At 44.0% G+C, this 23,681-nt stretch overlaps 1 protein-coding gene across 4 annotated transcripts in view; it reads left to right on the forward strand.

Annotated features, from left to right (window-relative positions):
* Window positions 1-23,681, forward strand: part of LOC115150524 (SLIT-ROBO Rho GTPase-activating protein 3) — a 107,957-nt gene that overhangs the window by 74,582 nt on the left and 9,694 nt on the right. For 2 of the 4 annotated variants that reach the window (XM_029693926.1, XM_029693928.1), the window contains 8 exons: window positions 2,152-2,179; window positions 6,099-6,201; window positions 7,253-7,313; window positions 9,384-9,461; window positions 9,735-9,869; window positions 10,518-10,623; window positions 12,158-12,385; window positions 17,198-17,271. In XM_029693926.1, the coding sequence (XP_029549786.1) occupies window positions 2,152-2,179; window positions 6,099-6,201; window positions 7,253-7,313; window positions 9,384-9,461; window positions 9,735-9,869; window positions 10,518-10,623; window positions 12,158-12,385; window positions 17,198-17,271 (813 nt within the window). The other 2 variants (XM_029693927.1, XM_029693929.1) reach the window with 2 other exon arrangements.

A 23,681-nucleotide genomic window follows, 5' to 3' on the forward strand; every position in this document is an offset into this window, starting at 1 on the left:
CTGGGATAGCTACAGATCTTCTCTATTAGATACTTTAGAGAGGTTCACCATGAATATCTCCAGTTAACGCAGGTAGAACTCACAGCTAGTCATACAAAATACACCAGCGTAATGATTCATTGCCTATTGTTAGATTATGGCACTGTATTTGAAATGTAGGTTTAGAATATTGAGACCTCAACTTTACAGCTTTACATAAAGCACTCGGCTCATTGAACAAAAGTACTTCAGTCACCAATTACTGATGTATTCTTGTAGTTACAATGAAACACTTAACCCTTTATACTCATACCCATATACGGGTTGGAAATGGCAGTTTTGGGCACTAATAAGCACCTAAATTGGACGTCAGAGCTCTGACTGCGCTTCACAGCGCTGTATGGGTTTTGACTGACAGCCGTTCTGAACACCACGTGCGACAAGAAGCTGCACCAATCTCTCCCGGTAATTGGGCTACTTTTGCAATTTTTTTGTTGTTAGAGTGAGGGAAATGCTATAAATGAAGATGACTTGATATATTTTAAAAGATTAGATGTTGAGGATTATAATAAATACCACTTTGATTTAATAAAGCAAGCCAAACACAAAAGTGCACTTAACGTTTATTCAACTAGGCAAGTCAGTTAAGAACAAATTCTTATTTACAATGACGGCCTACTTGTAAAGCCCTCCCGGCCAAACCCTCCTGGCCAAACCCTCCCGGCCAAGCCCTCCCGGCCAAGCCCTCCCGGCCAAGCCCTCCCGGCCAAACCCTCCCGGCCGGGCAAACCCTCCCGGCCGGGCAAACCCTCCCGGCCGGGCAAACCCTCCCGGCCAAGCCCTCCCGGCCAAGCCCTCCCGGCCAAGCCCTCCCGGCCAAACCCTCCCGGCCAAACCCTCCCCTAACCCGGACGATGCTGGGCCAATCATAAAACTCATGTCCTATACAGGGTCAACGTTTATGATCACTAAGTTTGATGTACAGTTACAAGATGACATGACGTCATACCCTGGTTTGTTCTGAACACAATGAGCTAATGTTTGTTTATTCTTGAAGAGAATCTGCTGCAGCACACGAACATGAATGCACACATGACTCCTTTCTATACCCACCAACATTACCATCTGTTTCTCTGAACTGCTTTGTGAAAGCCAAACACTGTAAGATCATGTTTTATAACTTCGCTAGCATGTTGGAAATAGAACAAGCTTTCAAATCATGCTCATCTGACCCAGATTGCAATTTATATTGGACAGCTTTTGGATTGCGCAAAGAACATCTTATATATACATATGTACAAAATGACCAACTGGAGACCTGGATAGCAGGACAAATCAACATAACATTAAGATTAAGATAGGGCATCTGTACTGCCAACATTATGTATAGAGAAATGGGTCAGTCATCACTATTGTCTCTCATTCAATGCTCAATGGATTCTATATAAAAGACAAAGGGCTTTTCTCTACCCTAGCTAATAAACCCTTGATTAACTATTGGCTTTGAAATGAGTTCATATATGCAGCAGTTAGAGCTGCGGTTAGTGGGAGAGCCCTTCTGATGGATACGGATTACAGTCATAACAATTAACTGACTTCTTCACTGCCTAACCTACACTCAATGTCTTGTGTTTACCTGATATTAGAAAAGGTTTATTGTGTGTCTGTGTGTGTGTGTCTGTGTGTGAGAGAGAGAGAGGTGCTGTCTGTGTGTGTGTGTTTTTTTGGTGAAAGTTTGAAAGAAAGTGAAACTATTTGAATATTTGGGTTTGGTGTTTTTGCGTGCACATGTGTCTCTGTGTGTGTTGAGACATGCACAGGGCTTTGGGACAAAGGGCTCAGTGAGCTGGCACTGACATTGCACAGTGTCACCAGTGTGAGATGACCCCCCCTGTACCCCCAGTCTTCCACCTCCCACCCAGAGCCCTTTTCTTCCCTCGGGCAGCGGGCCTGCAGCCCACAGGGTCCTCTCTGAGGTTTCTACGGCGACAGCTCAATGCCTTTGTCTCAGGGATGCTGTTGTTGCTAGACCATTCAGCTCTCCCTCAATAGCTTTGACTATTCCCATGAAATCCTTCACTGAGCCCTGGTAGAGGAGCAGGAGTTAGCCTGCGCACTGTGCATACCATGCCCTCATATTCTTAATGACATTTCTCTCTTCTGTGTTTGCAGGAGAAAGGGCTGAATGTGGGACTACGAGGTAAGATGTCTTAAGATAACTAAACCATTTCAAATCCCCTGCCTTTGTTCCAAGACGCCTTTTCAACTGAACTTATAGAAATTGGATTTAACATGCACAGTCATTGGGTAGAGTAATAATGATTATTGTATGATGTATATAGAAATGTAACTGTAAAATATACACAGTCCTACACAATCAAGTCTGCAGCCAGTCCCTAATGCATGATAACCTAAGTCTATGTATGTATCCAAAGATCATGGTGCATATTTAAGGTTATTTGATGTCAGTGGGTGTCTGATACTTCTCAGATAGAGTTCAGTGTGTCAAATTGGAGGGCCTGTTGTCCGGAACTCTGGCAGTCTCTATGGGGGTGCCACAGGGTTCAATTCTCGGGCTGACTCTTTTCTCTGTATACATCAATGATGTCGCTCTTGCTCCTGGTGATTCTCTGATCCACCTGTACGCAGACGATACCATTCTGTATACTTCTGGCCCTTCTTTGGACACTGTGTTAACAATCCTCCAGATGAGCTTCAATGCCATACAACACTCCTTCCGTGGCCTCCAACTGCTCTTAAATGCAAGTAAAACTAAATGCATGCTCTTCAACCGATCGCTGCCCGCACCTGCCCGCCCGTCTAGCATCACTACTTTGGACGGTTCTGACTTAGAATATGTGTACAACTACAAATACCTAGGTGTCTGGTTAGACTGTAAACTCTCCTTCCAGACTCACATTAACCATCTCCAATCCAAAATTAAATCTAGAATTAGCTTTCTATTTCGCAAACAAAGCATCCTTCACTCATGCTGCCAAACATACCCTCGTAAAACTGACTATCCTACCGATCCTTGACTTCGGCGATGTCATTTACAAAATAGCCTCCAGCACTCTACTCAGCAAATTGTATGTAGTCTATCACAGTGCCATCCGTTTTGTCACCAAAGCCCCATATAGTACCCACCACTGCGAACTGTATGCTCTTGTTGGCTGGCCTTCGCTTCATATTCGTCGCCAAACCAACTGGCTCCAGGTCATCTATAAGTCTTTGCTAGGTAAAGCCCCGCCTTATCTCAGCTCACTGGTCACCATAGCAGCACCCACCCGTAGCACGCTCTCCAGCAGGTATATTTCACTGGTCATCCCCAAAGCCAACTCCTCCTTTGGCTGCTTTTCCTTCCAGTTCTCTGCTGCCAATGACTGGAACGAATTGCAAAAATCACTGAAGCTGGAGTCTTACATCTCCCTCACTAACTTTAAGCATCAGCTGTCAGAGCAGCTTACCGATCATTGCAACTGTACACAGCCCATCTGTAAATAGCCCACCCAACTACCTCATCCCCATATTGTTATTTATTTTTTTGCTCTTTTGCACCCCAGTATCTCTACTTGCACATTCATCTTATGCACATCTATCACTCCAGTGTTAATGCTAAATTGTAATTATTTCGCCACAATGGCCTATTTATTGCCTTACCTCCCTAATCTTACTACATTTGCACACCCTTTATATAGATTTTTCTGTTGTGTTATTGACTGTACATTTGTTTATCCCATGTGTAACTCTGTGTTGTTTGTGTCACACTGCTTTGCTTTATCTTGGCCAGGTCGCAGTTGTAAATGAGAACTTGTTCTCAACTGGCCTACCTGGTTAAATAAAGTTGAAATTAATAAAAATGTAAATACAAAACAAAGGAACAAGCTACTGCAGGTCATACAGGATGGAGTTCTCAGAGCATCTTGTTCACATACAACCATTATTTTCTGCTCCATTTACCTTATTGCCAGGAGTTAATACATTTTACATTTTAATTAATGGGTACATATCATTCATTTATAAGTCATGGATGGATGTAACAGGTACAGATTGAGTTATTCAGAACGTGGCTGACTCCAACAACAAATACAAGCATTGCACCCTATGCAAGTTAGTTACGGTACATTGAATATATTTCATATATTTTTAAAAAAAATTTTTTGTTCCGTACTGGTCCCCCGTGGGAATCGAACCCACAACCCTGGCGTTGCAAACACCATGCTCTACCAACTGAGCCACACGGGACCATACAAACTTATGCATCATGTGATGCAAAGCCACAATGAGCAGAATGGTTGAGTTCCGTCTGAATGGCATAGAGGAGTGTGTCACTGCTCTCTGTCTCTGGGAAGGGCTCCAGGACTGCAGTGCAGATGGAGCAGGCATGCTGTTAGTGTGTGTGCTGTTAATGTGTGTGTGCGCACGTGTGTGATATTAATGAAGTAAATTCCTAGGTGTATTTTAATATGTTTTGTTTGGATAAGACTTAAATAAAATATATTTTAGGAATGCTACTTTGGTTGAGCCTGACGACTCTTCCACTGCTCTGTCGTTCGCTACAATCTTCAGTCTGAGATTGCCATTGAAGTCGTTTGTGGCGATAAGGGGCATTGTACAAAACAAAGTAATCAGCGATTGGATCATCTCTAGCCAATCAGAGCATCAATGCCAATCACCGCCGCTTCACCCACGTGTGTTCTGGCTCTGACCCAACCCAAAGTTTCTGGACCAATCAGACAGCCCCAAATGTGTTCGTATTCGGTGAAGGGTTGGGGAGGTACTCAGATCCAGACTCATTGTGGAGAAGAAACTAACGTCCGTGGGCGTGGCGTAGCATTTGGCCAGAGCAAGGAGTCTGGGTAGCCAGGCAAACTTTAGTTTTAGTCCATGACCGGCCTTGCCGAAGTACCACCGGTCTGCTAACCACACTGTACTGAGTGTACAAACCATTAGGAACACCTGCTCTTTCCATGACATAGACTGACCTGGTTAATCCAGGTGAAAGCTATGATCCCTTATTGATATCACCTGATAAATTCACTTCAATCAGTGTAGATGAAGGGGAGGAGACAGGTTAAAGAAGAATTTTTAAATCTTGAGACATTTGAGACATGGATTGTGTATCTGTGCTAATCAGATGGTGAATGGGCAAGACAAAATATTTAAGTGCCTTTGAACAGGGTATGGTAGTAGGTGACAGGCCCACCGGTTTGTGTCAAGAACTGCAACGCTGCTGGGTTTTCCACGTTTCAGTTTCCTGTGTGTATCAAGAATGGTCCACCACCCAAAGGATATCCAGCCAACTTCACACAACTGTGGGAAGCATTGGAGTCAACATGGGCCAGCATCCCTGTGGAGGGCTTTCGACACCTTGTAGAGTCCATTCCCCGACGAATTGAGGCTGTTCTGAGGGCAAAAGAGGGGGTGCAAATAAATATTAGGAAGCTGTTCCCAATGTTTGGTACGCTCAGTGTATATGTGAGGGGTAACCTGAACTATCAGCAGGTGTACTTGATTTTATAAGCTCTGATTAATAATGTTTACATTCAGCTATATATTGGGAATCATTAACCTCTCTTATGTTTTGGTCCTGTGTGGCTCAGTTGGTAGAGCATGGTGTTTGCAACGCCAGGGTTGTGGGTTCGTTTCCCACGGGGGACCAGTATGGGAAAAAAATGTATGCAATGTATGCATTCACTACTGTAAGTCGCTCTGGATAAGAGCATCTACTAAAATGTAAAAATGTAATGTTTTCAATAAGTCAGTCAGAGTGGGTTTTATGAAGGGGCCCCCAGCCCTCGAGACACTCAGGGACCCAACACTCCCAGCAGCCCAGCCTAGCGCTGCCTAAGGGTTAATTACAGGGCAGAGCCATCAGGTTTAAATAACACACACCAGTAAGTGATAAAACGTCTCGTTTTGGTCGATTTTTCAAGATTTGGATATGGATCACTTCCTCCTGCACATAAAAAAAATAGAGCAGAGGGGGATATTTGGGAAGGTGGAAGTCAGGACTATTGAGAGATGTTTTCATAACTGCATTTCAGCCTTGCGTGTTCGTTCAACTGTTTCACAGCATATGGTGTTTTTGTTCCCTTCCTCACCCGTCATCTCCCCAGGCCCCCCACTCTACCCCCTAAACCACAGAAAATGCGGAAGCCTAGGCCGCGCTCCATCTATAACCATAAACTGTTTAACGGCAATATGGAGACCTTCATCAAGGTACCCACCCATGGCTGGGGTGTGTGAATTAGTGCCCTCTGTGGGGCTGGAGGGAGAGGGCAGCTAGGGTCCTCCTTTCTCTCCCTTGCTCTCTCCTCCTGCTCACTGCTCAACCTCATCCTGTAACCACTGTCTTTAACCTCACCTCCTCTTCCTCTCTTCCCATTGCTCTGACGATGCACACAGACAGGGTGAAGGAGGATTAGTGTCTCCCTATCCTTTTAGATGTAGTAGTAGCACAGACCTCTAACCTCGGCTAATCCTCAGACGTGAGGATACCGTGTCTCATGGTTCCAGTAGTGGCTCTGTAGAGAGCCCTGTGCTAGTTGGTTCTGTCCCTCACCCCGTCTCACTGCATCTCAAGCCATCCCAGCGGCCCCTGACCTGTGCTTATCCTCCAGGCCTCCAGGGGGGGGGCTCTTTCTGTCTGTCATCTGTGCTTCTCTAACTGTGTTGCCTCTCTGCCTCCTTCCCTCTGCACCTCCTTGCTGCGTTACTTTCTGCCCCAGGGGAAGACGGAATGCCCATACCCGCAATCAGGTACTATCAGTGGGGAGTGGTAGGATGGGAGGTAGCACGCATGGCACGGTGCTGTAGAGTGGGGCCACCTGAAAACTATTACACTAATAGTTCTACATGCTGATTTCTGCCTTCTGCTCCACACACAGTCGTACTAATGAGCTCCAATAGCATGTCACTGCTACTCCACTTGTTTCATGACTGTTTGCTTGCTGTAATGAGGGGCTGTGAATAGCAATGGTTTATATCTGTCACTTTAATGGTGCTCATATGAATGTTGGTGGACACTGCTGTTTATGAAGCCATCAAGAAGAGGCATTTATTTCCTTATGGTGGGGTGCAGGGCAGGCCTAGAATACTCTGTGCTCTGATTAATAGAATACACAGTATGCTGAAATGTATTTTATTATACATAAACAACAGAATCTGTCAATATGGACAGTATAGTATTTATGGTTAATCATTTTCTTGTCACCTTATTAGTGTCAGTCATCCATGCTTTGCTCTCACTATTGCCATGATTTACTCTCAGGATTCAGGTCAACCTATTCCTCTTGTGGTTGAGAGCTGTATTCGCCACATCAATTTGTATGGTAAGTCTACTAAAATGACACCTTTACTGTATTGACTGTATAGAAGGGTATTCAAAACACCAGTAGAAAGCTATGAACTCCACTGTGAACATAACAGAGGATATATCCTACCACTTTATACATTGTATACTAATAGTGAAGACATCAAAACTAGGAAATAGCACATATGCAATCATGTAGCAACCAAAAAAGTGTTAAACAAATCAAAATATTTTTTATATTTTATGTTTTCAAAGTAGCCACCTTTTGCCTTGATGACAGCTTTGCACATTTTTGGCATTCTCTCAACCAGCTTCATGAGGTAGTCACCTGGAATGCATTTCAATTAACATGTGTGCCTTGTTAAAAGTTAATTTGTGGAATTTTTTCCCCCTTAATGCGTTTGAGCCAATCAGTTGTGTTGTGACAAGGTAAGGGTGGTATACAGAAGATAGCCCTATTTAGTAAAAGACCATATTATGTTAAGAACCGCTCAAATAAGCAAAGAGAAATGACATGTCTTCAAGACATGAAGGTCAGTCAATCTGGAAAATTTCAAGAACTTTTAAAGTTTCTTCAAGTGCAGTCGCAAAAACCATCAAGCGTTATGATGAAACTGGCTCTCATGAGGACCGCAACTGGAAAGGAAGACCCAGAGTTACCACTGCTGCAGAGGATAAGTTCATTAGAGTTACCAGCCTCAGATGGCAGCCCAAATAAATGCTTCACAGAGTTCAAGTAACAGACACATCTCAACATCAACTGTTCAGAGGAGACTACCATAATCAGGCCTTCATGGTCGAATTGCTGCAAAGAAACCACTACTAAAGGACACCAATAAGAAGAAGAGACCTGCGTGGGCCAAGAAACATAAGCAATGGACATTAGACCGGTGGAAATCTGTCATTTGGTCTGATGAGTCCAAATTTGAGATTTTTGGTTCCAACCCCTGTGTCTTTGTGAGATGCAGAGTAGGTGAACGGATGATCTCCGTATGTGTGGTTCCCACCATGAAGCATGGGGGAGGAGGTGGGATGGTGTGGGGGTGCTTTGCTCGTGACACTGTGATTTATTTAGAATTCAAGGCACACATAACCAGCATGGCTACCACAGTATTCTGCAGTGATACGCCATCCCATGTGGTTTGCGCTTAGTGGGACTATCATTTGTTTTTCAACAGGACAATGACCCAAAACACACCTCCAGGCTGTGTAAGGGCTATTTGGTGATGGAGTGTTGCATCAGATGACCTGGCCTCCACAATCACCCGACCTCAACCCAATTGAGATGGTTTGGGATGAGTTGGACCGCAGAGTGAAGGAAAAGCAGCCAACAAGTGCTCAGCATATGTGGGAATTTCTTCAAGGCTGTTGGAAAAGCATTCCAGGTGAAGCTGGTTGAGAGAATGCCAAGAGTGGGCAAAAGGCTGTCATCAAGGCAAAGGGTGGCTACTTTGAAGAGCCTAAAATCTTAACACTTTTGGTTACTACATGATTCCATATGTGTTATTTCATAGTTTTGATATCTTCACTATTATTTTTACAATGTAGAAAGTAAATAAAGAAAAACCCTGTAGGTCTATCCAAACTTTTGACTGGTACTATACCTGCTATGATTTAACACCTCAGCCCCTGGTGAATAACGTGACAGGAGCGTGGTAACACATCACGTGGCAGCACATCACGCATAGGGACTGACAGGTCCCTTGGTCTTTGTTTACTAATCACTTCAACCTTCCCTACTCATATCTTCATCCTTCTGTCCACCTCCACATCTGACTCCAGCCAGAGTGGTGTAGCCTCAAAGCCTGTACCCCCCTCCTGACCCCTCCTTCCCCTACCCCCGAGACCTAATGAAACCCCCACAAACTGATTAGGGGTTCTCTAACAGAAACCATATGCAGCAGACCAACCAAGGGGCCCTCACCTGGAAGAAGAAACAACATGTCCCTTTATGACAAGATTACATTTCCTGCTCTCTGTTGTGTGTTTGCAGTTGGTCTTTCATGTAGTCGGCCGTCTGGGTGTGGGGATAATGGTGGGCTCAGGCTCAGCCTTGGACTCAGTATGATGTTTCTATGTGTTGTTGCAGGGCTCCAGCAGCAGGGCATATTCCGTGTGCCTGGATCCCAGGTGGAAGTTAATGATATTAAAAACTCATTTGAGAGAGGTAGGTCCCTGGCGAGACTGGGGGTAAATGGTGATAGATTAGCTTTTAGTTTTTCCTCTACAGCTCAGGATCAATAACACTACAAACCCATTGAACTAAAGACATACAGTAGATTTCTTCACATTATTTTCTACATGTAACAAGTAAGAATTTGTAAGCCCACTTTAATAAAAATGATGTACAGTAATGAAGTATTTATTGGTAAATCTTTTTAGTGATTCAGTTCTGTTGCAGTGGTCAGATAATAATAACTCTACTCTATTGTTTTACTAGGTGAAGACCCATTGATTGAAGACCAGAATGAACATGACATCAACTCAGTTGCAGGGGTCCTCAAGCTGTACTTCAGGGGCCTGGAGAACCCTCTGTTCCCCAAGGAACGCTTCCTGGATCTCATGTCTACTATAAGTGAGTACACTCTACACTGTTGGTCAATGTAGTAAATGTGTTGAGGGTAACTGAAATTATACCATATTCCTACCCATCTGGGTGGTGAAATAACACAATTGGGGCTACGATTACAGTGGATTATTCACACACTATATAGTAGAGATAGAATCAGAATAGAAGAGAGAGAAGTCCCCCTCCTGGTCCACAGATACATCATCACTCCCCAACCTCTACACCCTACACACACTGCTTTATGGTATAGCAGGGTAGGGTCGAAAGGCACGCAGTGGAACACATGGAAACAATCTCAACACCATGGCTGTCTGCCTGCCTGTGATTCAATAGAAACCCAATAGGAAGGGAGGAGAGAGGGGACCACATCAGTCTACTAACTCAGCACAGCTCTGCAGTGTTTTCCCCTGCTCCAGATAGCCCAGACACTCAAATCACCATATCCTCTGATTTAAATGAGGGGTTATCTATTAATAATAGGAGTGTTTGTGTTGTCATTACTGTACCCTTAGTATGACTGCGAGCCTGATAAAGTTTGCTCATTCTGTTTATTCAATAGATCATGGTGTTGTTATGGAGCATCCTGTCTTTATTTTCCCTCCCATTAATCTCAGTGCCAGGTGGTGTTATGACTCGGGCCTTCTTCTGTTTCAGAACTGGAGTCTGGAGCTGAGAGAGCGCATCACGTCCAGCAGATTGTTGTGACTCTTCCTCGCACCGTCATCATCGTCATGAGATACCTGTTCGCTTTCCTCAATCAGTAAGTTGGCCACATTGACATAACAACTCACATATCACAGTCCTCTGTTGTTGAATAGAGTTGTCCCTATACCAGAGAACCTATACACTACAGTATAACAGGATGAAGTAAAGGTCTGAAATTATAACTTTTATACAAATTTCGGAGTATTTGGGGAATTGAAAAATCCCTGTACTGCACTAAATCAACAAAACTAGTGAGTCTCTGCTGCAGTATTCAGAGAGGAAAATACATTGATTTCCAGAGTTATTGAACAGCCCTACTGTTCACCTGCTATTTATTACCGCGTCTGCCAGCAGCGCTTTAGAAGTTATTTACGGGCCTGCTCAGAAACAGATCCATCAACCCAGTAATATACCTGTCCTGTTTTATTGGGCTGTTATTGATGCTCCCTTTGCTTGGTTCCACTGCAGAACAAAGCGTTTGATTCCACATTCTGACTTTTACCTCTGTGTTTTATGCCCCCCTCAGACAGAGTTAGGCTCTGGGCCAGTTGTAGTTCTTTACTGCTCCAGCTCCACACCAAAGCTCCACACCACTCTGTTCTGATTATGAGCCCCCCTTAAAGCAGATGGGTGTGAGGATAGGCCGTTTGCCTGACTAGGCTGCTGCTGGAAGGGAGGATGGGCTTACTGCCCCCTAAACCAGGATGGCTTATTAATAGGCCTGTTAAACTGTGAAGTTTTAAAGGCAGGCTTGTTAAGGTTGGATGGGTGTGGAAATCTAAGCTAAACAGGGAGACTGAGGAATGTGCTAGCTAAATTGGGATGTTGGGGGTTAATGTAACTAAAGGTAGGGGGTTTGAGATGTGGTGGAGGGCCAAAATGGATCTCAACTCATGTAGTAAAGGACATGTTGCTACTTTAGTGAAGTTGTAGATCTCAACTCACTGTAGAGTCTACAGTTACAGCCATACTCAACCTTCTTTATATTAGAGGTAATCAAATGGCTACCCGGACAATTTGCATTGTCTGCCCCCCCAACCCCTCTTTTTACGCTGCTGCTACTCTCTGTTTATCGTACATACTACCTCAATTGGGCCGACCAACCAGTGCTCCCGCACATTGGCTAACCGGGCTATCTGCATTGTGTCCCGCCACCCACCACCCCTCTTTTACGCTACTGCTACTCTCTGTTCATCATATATGCCTAGTCACTTTAACGATATCTACATGTACATACTACCTCAATCAGCCTGACTAACCGGTGTCTGTATGTAGCCTCGCTACTTTTATAGACTCGCTACTATATATAGCCTGTCTTTTTACTGTTGTGGTATTTCTTTACTTACCTATTGTTCTCCTAATACCTTTTTTGCACTATTGGTTAGAGCCTGTAAGTTAGCATTTCATGTTGTATTCGGCGCACGTGACAAATAAACTTTGATTTGATTTGGGAAACAGATAGGCCTCACTTTTATTGGCAAACGTAGGTCTTTGAGTATGTTTAATGGATCCACCCATCAATTCACCTCATAATGTAAATATGAAGTTCATTGGTTCATCTCTCTCTCTCTCTCTCTCTTCCCCTCCAGTCTATCCCAGTACAGTGATGAGAACATGATGGATCCCTATAACCTGGCCATCTGCTTCGGCCCCACCCTGATGCCCATCCCCGACGGACAGGACCCTGTAGCCATCCAGGCACATGTCAATGAGGTCATCAAGACCATCATCATCCACAACGAGGTCATCTTTCCCAGCCACCGTGAGCTGGACGGGCCAGTCTATGAGAAGTGCATGACTGGAGGAGAGGAGTACTGGTGAGAAGTAGCTAGACCTGGGAGGTCACCATCTTTAAGACAAGCACTGAAGACATACCATATGGCTAAGGCTAAAGCAGTAATACTGTTACTTGTGTAACCCTGGGTTTAGCACCAGTACAGTTAGACTGTTCTTCTTCTGGCCTCTCCAGCATATGGCATGGTCACTCACAGACTACATTACCATCCTGCTTGATAATGTGGCGAGAAGAGCAGAATTTGGAGCGTGTAGTAGAGATGAGGATGCTAGGCTCATTTATGTAAAGCATGAGTGCATTCCTATGGGGGTGGTATTTTCTTAAGCACATGCTTTTATAGACAGTGCTTGGATATAATACCTAAGATAATTCATGTTATCTAGTTGCTAGAAATGTAGAATGGTATTTAGTTAAAGAGCAGGTCTGCATGGAAGGATACATTATGTAACTGTACAAATGGCCTTTTCTCGTTGTTGCGTTTTATCCCAATATTCATGATACAGATACTCTAAAGTTCATGTAGAAATAATTATTCAAATCAAAATCAAATCAAAGTACATTTGTTATGTGCACAGGATACAACAGGTTTAAAGTGCAGTGAAATGCTTACTTGCAGGCTCTTTCTCAGCAATGCCATATTCAATATCAAGGTAAAGAAATAGAAAAGTGTCAAATCCAGAATAGATTATTTTAAAAAGAGCTCCGAATTAATACTAAATCAGGGAAAATAAGAACACACAAGAAATAATATAGACAGGAGAATGTAAGCTATATGCAAGGCCAGTACCATATCAATAGGCAGGGATACTGGTGATAGTTGAGGTAGATACTGTACAGTGCATTCACAAAGTATTCAGACTCTGTGATTTTTTTCCCACATTTTGTTACGTTATAGCCTTATTCTAAAATGTATTGAATTGTTTTTGTTTCCTTATCAATCTACACACAGTACCCAATAATGACAAAGCAAAAACAGTTGTTTTTTTGTGTGCAAATTTATAAAAAATAAATAACTGAAATATCACATTTACATAAGTATTCAGACCCTTTACTCAGTACTTTGTTGAAGCACCTTTGGCAGCGATTACAGCCTTGAGTCTTCTTGAGTATGACGCTACAAGCTTGGCACACCTGTATTTGGGGAGTTTCTCCCATTCTTCTCTGCAGATCCTCTCAAGCTCTGTCAGGTTGAATGGGGAGCGTTGCTACACAGCTTTTTTCAGGTCTCTCCAGAGATGTTAGATTGGGTTCAAGTTCAGGCTCTGGCTGGACCAATCAAGGACATTCAGAGACTTGTCCAGAAGCCACTCCTGCTTTGTCTTGGCTGTGTGCTTAGGGTCATTGTCCTGTTGGAAGGTGAACCTGGTTTTCATCAAGGATCTCTGTACTTTGCTCCGTTCATCTTTTCCTCGATCCTGACTAGTCTCCCAGTCCCTGCTGCTGAGCAACATCCCCACAGCATGACGCTGCCAACCACCATGCTTCACCGTAGGGATGGTGCCAGGTTTCCTCCAGATGTGACGTTTGGCATTCAGGCTAAAGAGTTCAATCTTGGTTTCATCAGACCAGAGACTCTTGTTTCTCATGGTCTGAGAGTCTTTAGGTGTCTTTTGGCAAACTCCAAGCTGGCTGTCATGTGCCTTTTACTGAGGAGTGGCTTCCGTCTGCCCACTCGACCATAAAGGCCTGATTGGTTGGTGAAGTGCTGCAGAGATGGTTGTCCTTCTGAAAGGTTCTCCCATGTCCACAGACCAAGGCCCTTCTCCCCTGATTGCTCAGTTTGGCCGGGCAGCCAGCTCTAGGAAGAGTCTTGGTGGTTCCAAACTTCTTCCATTTAAGAATGATGGAGGCCACCGTGTTCTTGGGGACTTTCAATGCTGCAGATATTTTTTGGTACCCTTCCCCAGATCTGTACCTCGACTGTCTCAAATCAAATCAAATTTTATTAGTCACATGTGCCGAATACAAAAGGTGCTTATTTAAAAATATGGATAAGAATAAGAGATAAAAGTAACAAGTAATTAAATAGCAGCAGTAAAATAACAATAGCGAGACTATATACAGGCGGGTACCGAGTCAATGTGCGGGGGCACCGGTTAGTTGAGGTAATATGTACATGTAGGTAGAGTTATTAAAGCGACTATGCATAGATGATAACAGAGAGTAGCAGTGGTGTAAAAAGGGGGGAGGGGCACTGCAAATAGTCTGGGTAGCCATTTGACTAGATGTTCATGAGTCTTATGGCTTCGGGGTAGAAGCTGTTTAGAAGCCTCTTGGACCTAGACTTGGCGCTCCTGTACTGCTTGCCGTGCAGTAGCAGAGAGAACAGTCTATGACTAGGGTGGCTGGTGTCTTTGACAATTTCTAGGGCCTTCCTCTGACTCCACCTGGTATAGAGGTCCTGGATGGCAGGAAGCTTGGCCCCAGTGCTGTACTGGGCCATTCGCACTACCCTCTGTAGTGCCTTGCGGTCGGAGGCCGAGCAGTTGCCATACCAGGCAGTGATGCAACCAGTCAGGATGCTCTCGATGGTGCAGCTGTAGAACCTTTTTTGGATCTGAGGACCCATGCCAAATTCCCTCCTGAGAGGGAATAGGTTTTGTCGTGCCCTCTTCACAACTGTCTTGTTGTGCTAGAACCATGTTAGTTTTTTGGGGATGTGGACACCAAGGAACTTGAAGCTCTCAACCTGCTCCACTGCAGCCCCGTCGATGAGAATGGGGGCGTGCTTTGTCCTCTTTTTCCTGTAGTCCACAATCATCTCCTTTGTCTTGAACATTGTCCTGGCACCACACGGCCAGGTCTCTGACCTCCTCCCTATAGGCTGTCTCATTGTTGTCGGTGATCAGGCCACTGTTGTGTCATCTGCAAATTGAATGATGGTGTTGGAGTCGTGGCTGGCCGTGCAGTCATGAGTGAACAGGGAGTACAGGAGAGGACTGTGCATGCACCCCTGAGGGGCCCCTGTGTTGAGGATTAGCATGGTGGATGTGTTGTTACCTACCCTTACCACCTGGGGTCGGCCCGTCAGGAAGTCCAGGATCCAGTTACAGAGGGAGGTGTTTAGTTCTAGGGTCCTTAGCTTATTGATGAGCTTTGAGGGCACTATGGTGTTGAACGCTGAGCTGTAGTCAATGAATAGCATTCTCACACAGGTGTTCCTTTTGTCCAGGTGGGAAAGTGCAGTGTGGAGTAATAATCATCTGTGGATCGATCCTTTTGGGGCGGTATGCAAATTGGAGTGATTTGAGCCATGACCAGCCTTTCAAAGCACTTCATGGCTACAGACGTGAGTGCTACGGCAGGTTGCCTTAGTGTTCTTGGGCACAGGGACTATGGTGGTCTGCTTAAAACATGTTGGTATTACACACTCGGACAGGGAGAGGTTGAAAATGTCAGTGAAGACACTTGCCAGTTGGTCAGCGCATGCTCGCAGTACACGTCCTGGTAATCTGTCTGGCCCTGCGGCCATGTGAATGTTGACCTGTTTAAAGGTCTTACTCACATCGGCTGCGGAGAGCATGATCACAGTCTTCCGGAACAGCTGGTTCTCTCATGCATGTTTCAGTGTTATTTGCCTCGAAGCGAGCATAGAAGTAGTTTAGCTCGTCTGGTAGGCTCGTGTCACTAGGCAGCTCTCGGCTGTGCTTCCCTTTGTAGTCTGTAATGGTTTGCAAGCCCTACCACATCCGACGAGCGTCAGAGCTGGTGTAGTACGATTCGATCTTAGTCCTGTATTGACGCATTGCCTGTTTGATGGTTCCTCGGAGGGCATAGCGGGATTTCTTGCTGCTCCTTGAAAGCGGAAGCTCTAGCCTTTAGCTCAGTGCGGATCCTGCCTGTAATCCATGGCTTCTGGTTGGGGTATGTACTTACGGTCACTGTGAAGACGACGTCATCGATACACTTATTGATGAAGCCAATGACTGATGTGGTGTACTCCTCAATGCCATCGGAGGAATCCCGGAACATATTCCAGTCTGTGCTAGCAAAACAGTCCTGTAGCTTAGCATCTGCTTCCTCTGACCACTTTTTTATTGATCTAGTCACTGGTGCTTCCTGCTTTAATTTTTGCTTGTAAGCAGGAATTAGGAGGTAAGAATTATGTTCAGATTTGCCAAATGGAGGGCGAGGGAGAGCTTTATATGCATCTCTGTGTGTGGAGTATAGGTATTCCAGAGTTTTTCCTCTGGTTGCACATTTAACATGCTGATAGAAATTTGGTAAAACAGACTTAAGTTTCACTGTATTAAAGTCCCCGGCTACTCGGAGCGCCACCTCTGGGTAAGCATTTTCTTGTTTGCTTATGACGGAATACAGCTTATTCAATGCTGTCTTAGTGCCAGCCTCTGACTGTGGTCGTATGTAAACAGCTTCAAATAATAGAGATAAACTCTCTCGGTAGGTAGCGTTGTCTACAGCTTATCATGAGATACTCTACCTCATCATGAGATACTTCCTTAGATATCGTGCACCAGCTGTTGTTTACAAAAATACATAGACCGCCGACCCTTGTCTCACCAGACACCAGACGCCGCATATCAAAACTCCCAGAGATGGCTTACAAGCTAGCGTGCATCAATATGCATATTTTTCTTAGTTAAATTAATCACTTACCTGGAGCTGGTCCAACTATAACATGTACTACTTCCTAGAGAAATATGCTGATATAAATTTCCCCTACTTCAATTAATCCCTCACTTGGTACTGATCCAAGTATGACCTGTAACTCATCTTTCCTGGAGAAGGCATTAGTTTAGACCCTGTAACCTATGCAAGTGTTGTGGGTGTGTCTGAGTTGACTGACTGTCCATCTCTCTCTCTGTGTCCACAGTGACAGCCCCCACAGTGAGCCAGGCACCATCGACGAGGCTGACAACGGTACTGAGCCACACACCAGTGATGATGGTCAGTAACATGGGGTTCCTTCACTCCTTCAGACACGCTGTAGAGGAACGGTTTGGGTGATTGATTAAGATAAAATGTGTTGTAGCTAGCTGGCTACACAGCTAATCGGAATTAGCCAATTGGTTGTTGAAAAACTCCTGAAGCTTGTGCTGTTTCCCTTGCTTTCCTGCTGTTGTCTTAAGTTTCATTACTCTCTGGGTTGTGTTTGTTTTTGCAACTGAACTGCTGTTTATCCTGCTGTGGTTCTTACATGCTGACTAGACCGGGCATGAGCGTGCGTCCGCCATGAATGTTGATTTTGTCCACCCACACAAGACATGATCAGGACACAAAGGTTGAAATATCAAAACGAACTCTGAACCAACTATATTAATTTGGGGACAGGTCGAAAAGCATTAAACATTTATGGCAATTTAGCAAGCTAGCATGCTGTTGCTAGCTAATTTGTCCTGGGATATAAACATTGGGTTGATATTTTACCTGAAATGCAGAAGGTCCTCTACTTTGACAATTCATCCACAGATAAAAGGGTAAATCAAGTTCGTATCTAGTAATCTCTCCTCCTTCAGGCTTCTTCTTCTTCTTCTTCTTTGGATTTTATAGGGCAGTTGGCAACCAACTTTAACCTCACTAGGCTATTTTCAAAAGCGTGCCCAAAGTAAACTGCCTGCTACTCAGGCCCAGAAGCTAGGATATGCATATAATTGGTAGATTTGGATAGAAAACACTCTAAGTTTCCAAAACTGTTAAAATAATGTCTGTGCGTATAACAGAACTGATATGGCAGGCGACAACCTGAGAAAAATCCATCCAGGAAGTAGGATTTTTTTATTTTTGTAGTTTTCTATTGAATGCCATTACAGTATCCATTGACATAGGACTCAAATTGCACTTCCTATGGTTCCCACTAGATGTCAACAGTCTTTAGAAATTGTTTCAGGCTTGTATTCTGAAAAATGAGGGAGTAAGACCATTCTGAATGAGTGGACACTGCAGTGTCCCAAAGGTTTTTCATGCTTTCTTGTTTTCCTTTTATATTGACGAAGTTATTGTCCGGTTGAAATGTTATTGATTATTATGACTAAAAACAACCTGAGGATTGATTATAAACATCGTTTGACATGTTTCTACAAACTTTAATGATACTTTTCCGATTTTTCATCTGTCTGTTGTGACTGCCTTTGAGCCTGTGGATTACTGAACAAAACGCACGAACAAAACGGAGGTTTTTGGATATAAAGAGGGACTTTATCGAACAAAATGAACATTTATTGAGTAAATGGGAGTCTTGTAAGTGCAACCATATGCAGATCACCAAAGGTAAGTGATTCATTTTAGCACTATTTCTGACTTGTGTAACTCCTCTACTTGGCTGGTAACTGTTTGTAATGATTTGTCTGCTGGGCGCTGTTCTCAGATAATCGCATGGTATGCTTTCGTCGTAAAGCCTTTTTGAAATCTGACACCGTTGTTGGATTAACAAGAAGTTAATCTTTAAACTGATGTATAACACTTGTATGTTTTATGAATTTTTATAATGAGTATTTCTGTTTTTGAATTTGGCGCTCTGCAATTTCACTGGATGTTGGCCAGGTGGGACGGTAGCGTCCCACACCCCCTAGAGAGGTTAAAGTGCATTACCACCACCAACTGGACTGGAGTGTGTACCTCAGTTCATCTTTTAATCACCCACGTGGGTAAATGCTCCAAAAAACCAATGAGGAGATTGGAGAGGCGGGACTTTCAGCGCGTCAAACTTCACAAATAGAACCAAGTTCTATTTTAGCGCCTGGCTATGCAGACGCTCATTGACGCGCGCGAGCAGTATGGATGCAATGATTGAATAACATGTATGTGTACATTTATTTTGCAACTCTCTTCCACGTAACACTCGTGTGGTCACCATGTTAGTTATGGTGCTAGTCATGATTATAGTCTACTAAAGTATGACATAATAGCATAGCCTGTGCTGTCTATGTTAAAGATGGAAGGTTGGTTGTGTCTAGTAGCCCTGCTGTCTGTCTGTCTGTCTGTCTGTCTGTCTGTCTGTCTGTCTGTCTGTCTGTCTGTCTGTCTGTCTGTCTGTCTGTCTGTCTGTCTGTCTGTCTGTCTGTCTGTCTGTCTGTCTGTCTGTCTGTCTGTCTGCCTCCCTCCCCAGGCAGCAGTGGCTCTGCTGTGTACTGCAGCATTGCAGCTCAGTGTGTCTGGATTGGACCTCCCATTATAATTGAGATCAGATGCAGAAACCGACAATGTACTGTAGCCGTGGTATATAGAGGATGTAATTCATGTAATGAGATGTTCAGTATTAAAGTGGTTAGACAGACCAGGGGCAGTGATTTATCTATGGACCACAATGTCCCCCATAGAGATCAATTACAACAGCAGATGTATTGTAGATTTTATAGAGCCGATGAGCAGTTGATATAAGGTTATAAAAGGTTGTTTTAACCCTTTACACTCACAGACCCTTTCATCCTGTATAAGGGTTGAAAATGGCAGATTTAGTCATTGATAAGCGCCTCAATTGGAACTCAGTGGCAGTACATTAACATACTATATATGACATCAGAACTCAGGCTGTCCACTTTACACTGCTGAATGGGATTCAACTGACAGCTGTCCACTTTACAGTGCTGTATGGGATTCAACTGACAGCTGTTCTAAATGTGTGTACTACCAAGCGCTATAAACTCGGACATGAATGCACTCACGACTCCATTCAATGCTAACCAAAATTACAATATGTTGGTCTGCAGTGCCTTGTGAAGCCTAACACTGTAAGATTGTATTTTATAACTTAGCTAGTCATGTTGGGAATAGAACAAGCTTTCTAATAATGCCCTCCTTCAGTTTTGTGTCAGTTGAACTGTTGTGTCCTCACCTTTGGGCAGATAATTTCCCCATAATCTCCAAACTGCTCTCTTTGAATTGCTACCATGGTCATGCGTATGCTTTTTATAGTTCTTTGTTAGAAACATTTCAATTTCCACAAGGGTAAAGGGTTAAGGTTGTATGTGGTTGTTTCGAAGCTGTGATAGATATACACTACCGGTCAAAAGTTTTAGAACACCTACTCATTCAAGGGTTTTTCTTTATTTTTACTATTTTCTACATTGTATAATAATAGTGAATTCATCAAAACTATGAAATAACAAATATGTAATCATGTACTAACCAAAAAAGTGTTAAACAAATCAAAATATCTTTTATTTTACCACCCTTTGCCTTTATGCCAGCTTTGCACACTCTTGGCATTCTCTCAACCAGCTTCATTAGGTAGTCACCTGGAATGCATTTCAATTATGGACATTAGACCGGTGGAAATGTATTCTTTGGTCTGGAGTCCAAATTGGAGATTTTTGGTTCCAACCGTCGTCTTTGTGAGACACGGTGAGGGTGAACGGAGGATCTCCGCATGTGTATTTTCCACAGTAAAGTATGTAGGAGGAGGTGTTATGGTTCAGGGGTGGTTTGCTGGTGATACTGTCTGTGATTTTTTTAGAGTTCAAGGCACACTTAACCAGCATGGCTACCACAGCATTCTGCAGCATATGCCATGCCATGTGGTTTGCGCATAGTGGGACTATCATTTGTTTTTCAACAGGACAATGACCCAACACACCCACATGCTGTGTAAGGGCCATTTTACCAAGAAGGAGAGGGATGGAGTGCTACATCAGATGACCTGGCCTCCACAATCCCCTGACCTCAACCAAATTGAAATGGTTTGGGATGAGTCGAACCGCAGAATGAAGGAAAAGCAGCCAACAAGTGCTCAGCATATGTGGGAACTCCTTCAAGACTGTTGGAAAAGCATTCCAGGTGAAGATGGTTGAGAGAATGCCAAGCGTGTGCAAAGAGGATCTCTGCTGTAACGTGACATTTTCATGCATGTATTGTATAACCTAATGTCCTAGGAGTGTTATCTGATGAAGATCATCAAAGGTTAGTGCTGCATTTAGCTGTTTTGGTTTTTGTGACATTATATGCTAGCTTGAAAAATGGGTGTGTGATTATTTCTGGCTGGGTACTCTCCTGACATAATCTAATGTTTTGCTTTCGTTGTAAAGCCTTTTTGAAATCGGACAATGTGGTTAGATAAAGGAGAGTCTTGTCTTTTAAATGGTGTAAAATAGTCATATGTTTGAAAAATGGAGGTTTTTGGATTTCTGAGGTGTTTGTAATTCGCGCCACGCTCTATCATTGGATATTGGCGAGGCGTTCCGCTAGCGGCACATCTAGATGTAAGAGGTTAACACTTTTTTGGTTACTACATGATTCCATATGTGTTATTTCATAGTTTTGATGTCTTCATTATTATTCTACTATGTAGAAAATAGTAAAAAATAAAGAACAACCCTTGAATGAGTAGGTGTTCTAAAACCTTTGACTGGTAGCGTAGACTCTGTCGGTATTTGGACAGGAAAGGTATTGCGTGTGATGATTGGGTGTGCTCAGTATGAATGTGATCTGGCGTGTAAGAAGGCTGTGTAGATAGAGTTGCCCTACATGCTGACTGACCTTATTCTGTGTTTTCTTTAGACTGAAGGAGAGAACTAGGCACAGCTCAGATAGACTGTGACAAGATTTAATAATAAATAGACATGAAACAAAACAAAAACAGCATCTGGACAAGAGAAACAAAACAACATCAATGCAGACATGGGGATGAATCTGAGGATAGGACAGGTATAGGGGAGGCAATCAATGATTTGATGGAGTCCAGGTGAGTCCGATGAAGCGCTGGTGCGCGTAACGATGGTGACAGGTGTGCATAATGATGAGCAGCCTGGCGACCTCGAGCGCCAGAGAGGGGGAGCAGTAGCAGACGTGACAGGGATGCACAGGAACACATCGTGCTTCAAACCTGAGACAAGGTTGTGTGTTGCAACCTCCATCTCTCTCTTATTCTCTCTCTTTCGCTCTCTCCCTCTCTCTCCCTCCCTGTGTAGCTATCTCTCTATATATCCCTCTCTCTCCCGACCTTTGCTCTCTCTTTGTTCAGCGATAGTAAACGGGTCCCTGTCACGTCCTGACCATAGTAAGCTGTTATTTTCTATGGTAGAGTAGGTCAGGGCGTGACAGGGGGGTTTTCTAGTTTAGTTTTTCTATGTTGTTATGTTCTAGTTTTGTATTTCTATGTTGGGTTGTTCTAGTTTTGTATTTCTATGTTGGGCTTTGTTTGGGGTGATCTCCAATTAGAGGCAGCTGGTCATCGTTGTCTCTAATTGGAGGTCATATTTAAGTTGGTGTTTGTCCCACCTGGGGTTGTTGGAGAATAATTTTGAGTAGTGTATGTTTCACCTCTGCGTCACGGTTTGTTGTTTAGTCATTCAGTTTATTTATGTATTGCATAGTTTCACAGTATATATAAAATGTGGAACGACACACTGCACTTTGGTCCGCTCCTCCTTATGACAACCGTGACAGTCCCATCGGACTCCTTTGTGCCTTTTGTATTTTCCTTTTTCTGCTCAGAGCCTTGACAGAATAATTGGGCTAAATGCACTCGGAAAACCAAAACATGAGTAACAACACCAGAGATGCTATCTGCTAGCTCTCAATGGGGAGGCCCATACTATACTACTCTTGGCTAAGCTAGGCTAGGGTAACCCTATCGGGAAAGGGGGATACCTAGTCAGTTATACAACTGAATTGCATTCAACTGAAATTTGTCTTCCACATTTAAACCAACCCCTCTGAATCAGAGAGGTGCGGGAGGCTGCCTTAATCGACATCCATGTCATCAGCGCCCGGGGAACAGCCCCATCTGTAGTGATGGGTGTGTTGGTAATGAGTGCCGACACCCTCCCCAGCCCTCTGAACCAAACAGCAGGACAAAGGCTGACTGCCCCCCACAGCTCCGCCTGCAGAGAGGTGGGAGGAGAGGAGAGTACAGAGGCACAGCCAGACAGGCTAGGCAGGGCATGGCTCTTGGCGTTGGATCGTGATCTCCCGCTGTTTAATTAGTGTGCTTGGAGGGAATGAGAGTCCCTTTATCCTGTCTTGGCTCTTCTCAGACCTGAGGCGATGCCGCCCTCCACAGTCTGGCCCTCACACTGGGCCTAGAGACATGGTCCTACAGCCCGACACAGCAACACTTTCTAGCTGAATCTAGAACATGAGATCATTAGAAATACTATAAAGCCACATTGTGGGCCTAGTTTTACTGTTGTGGCCATCAGCTTGGGTTTTTATTCTGAGTATTTGCTCTTGTTTGGCGAGAAACTGTTATATTGTGATGATCACAGGGATCTTACCCTCACTGCAGACAGGCAGACATGTTATTTTGTTTCTGAGGAAGGAGGGGGAACGAGGGGGACAAAGATAGACAATGTTACCCTGCCATGTTCTTCTGTCTCTCTCCCCCTCTTCCTCTCTCCTCCTCCTTATCCTCAACCTCCTCC

The sequence above is a fragment of the Salmo trutta genome, chromosome 16, assembly GCF_901001165.1.
Source record: "Salmo trutta chromosome 16, fSalTru1.1, whole genome shotgun sequence".
NCBI lineage: Eukaryota > Metazoa > Chordata > Actinopteri > Salmoniformes > Salmonidae > Salmo > Salmo trutta.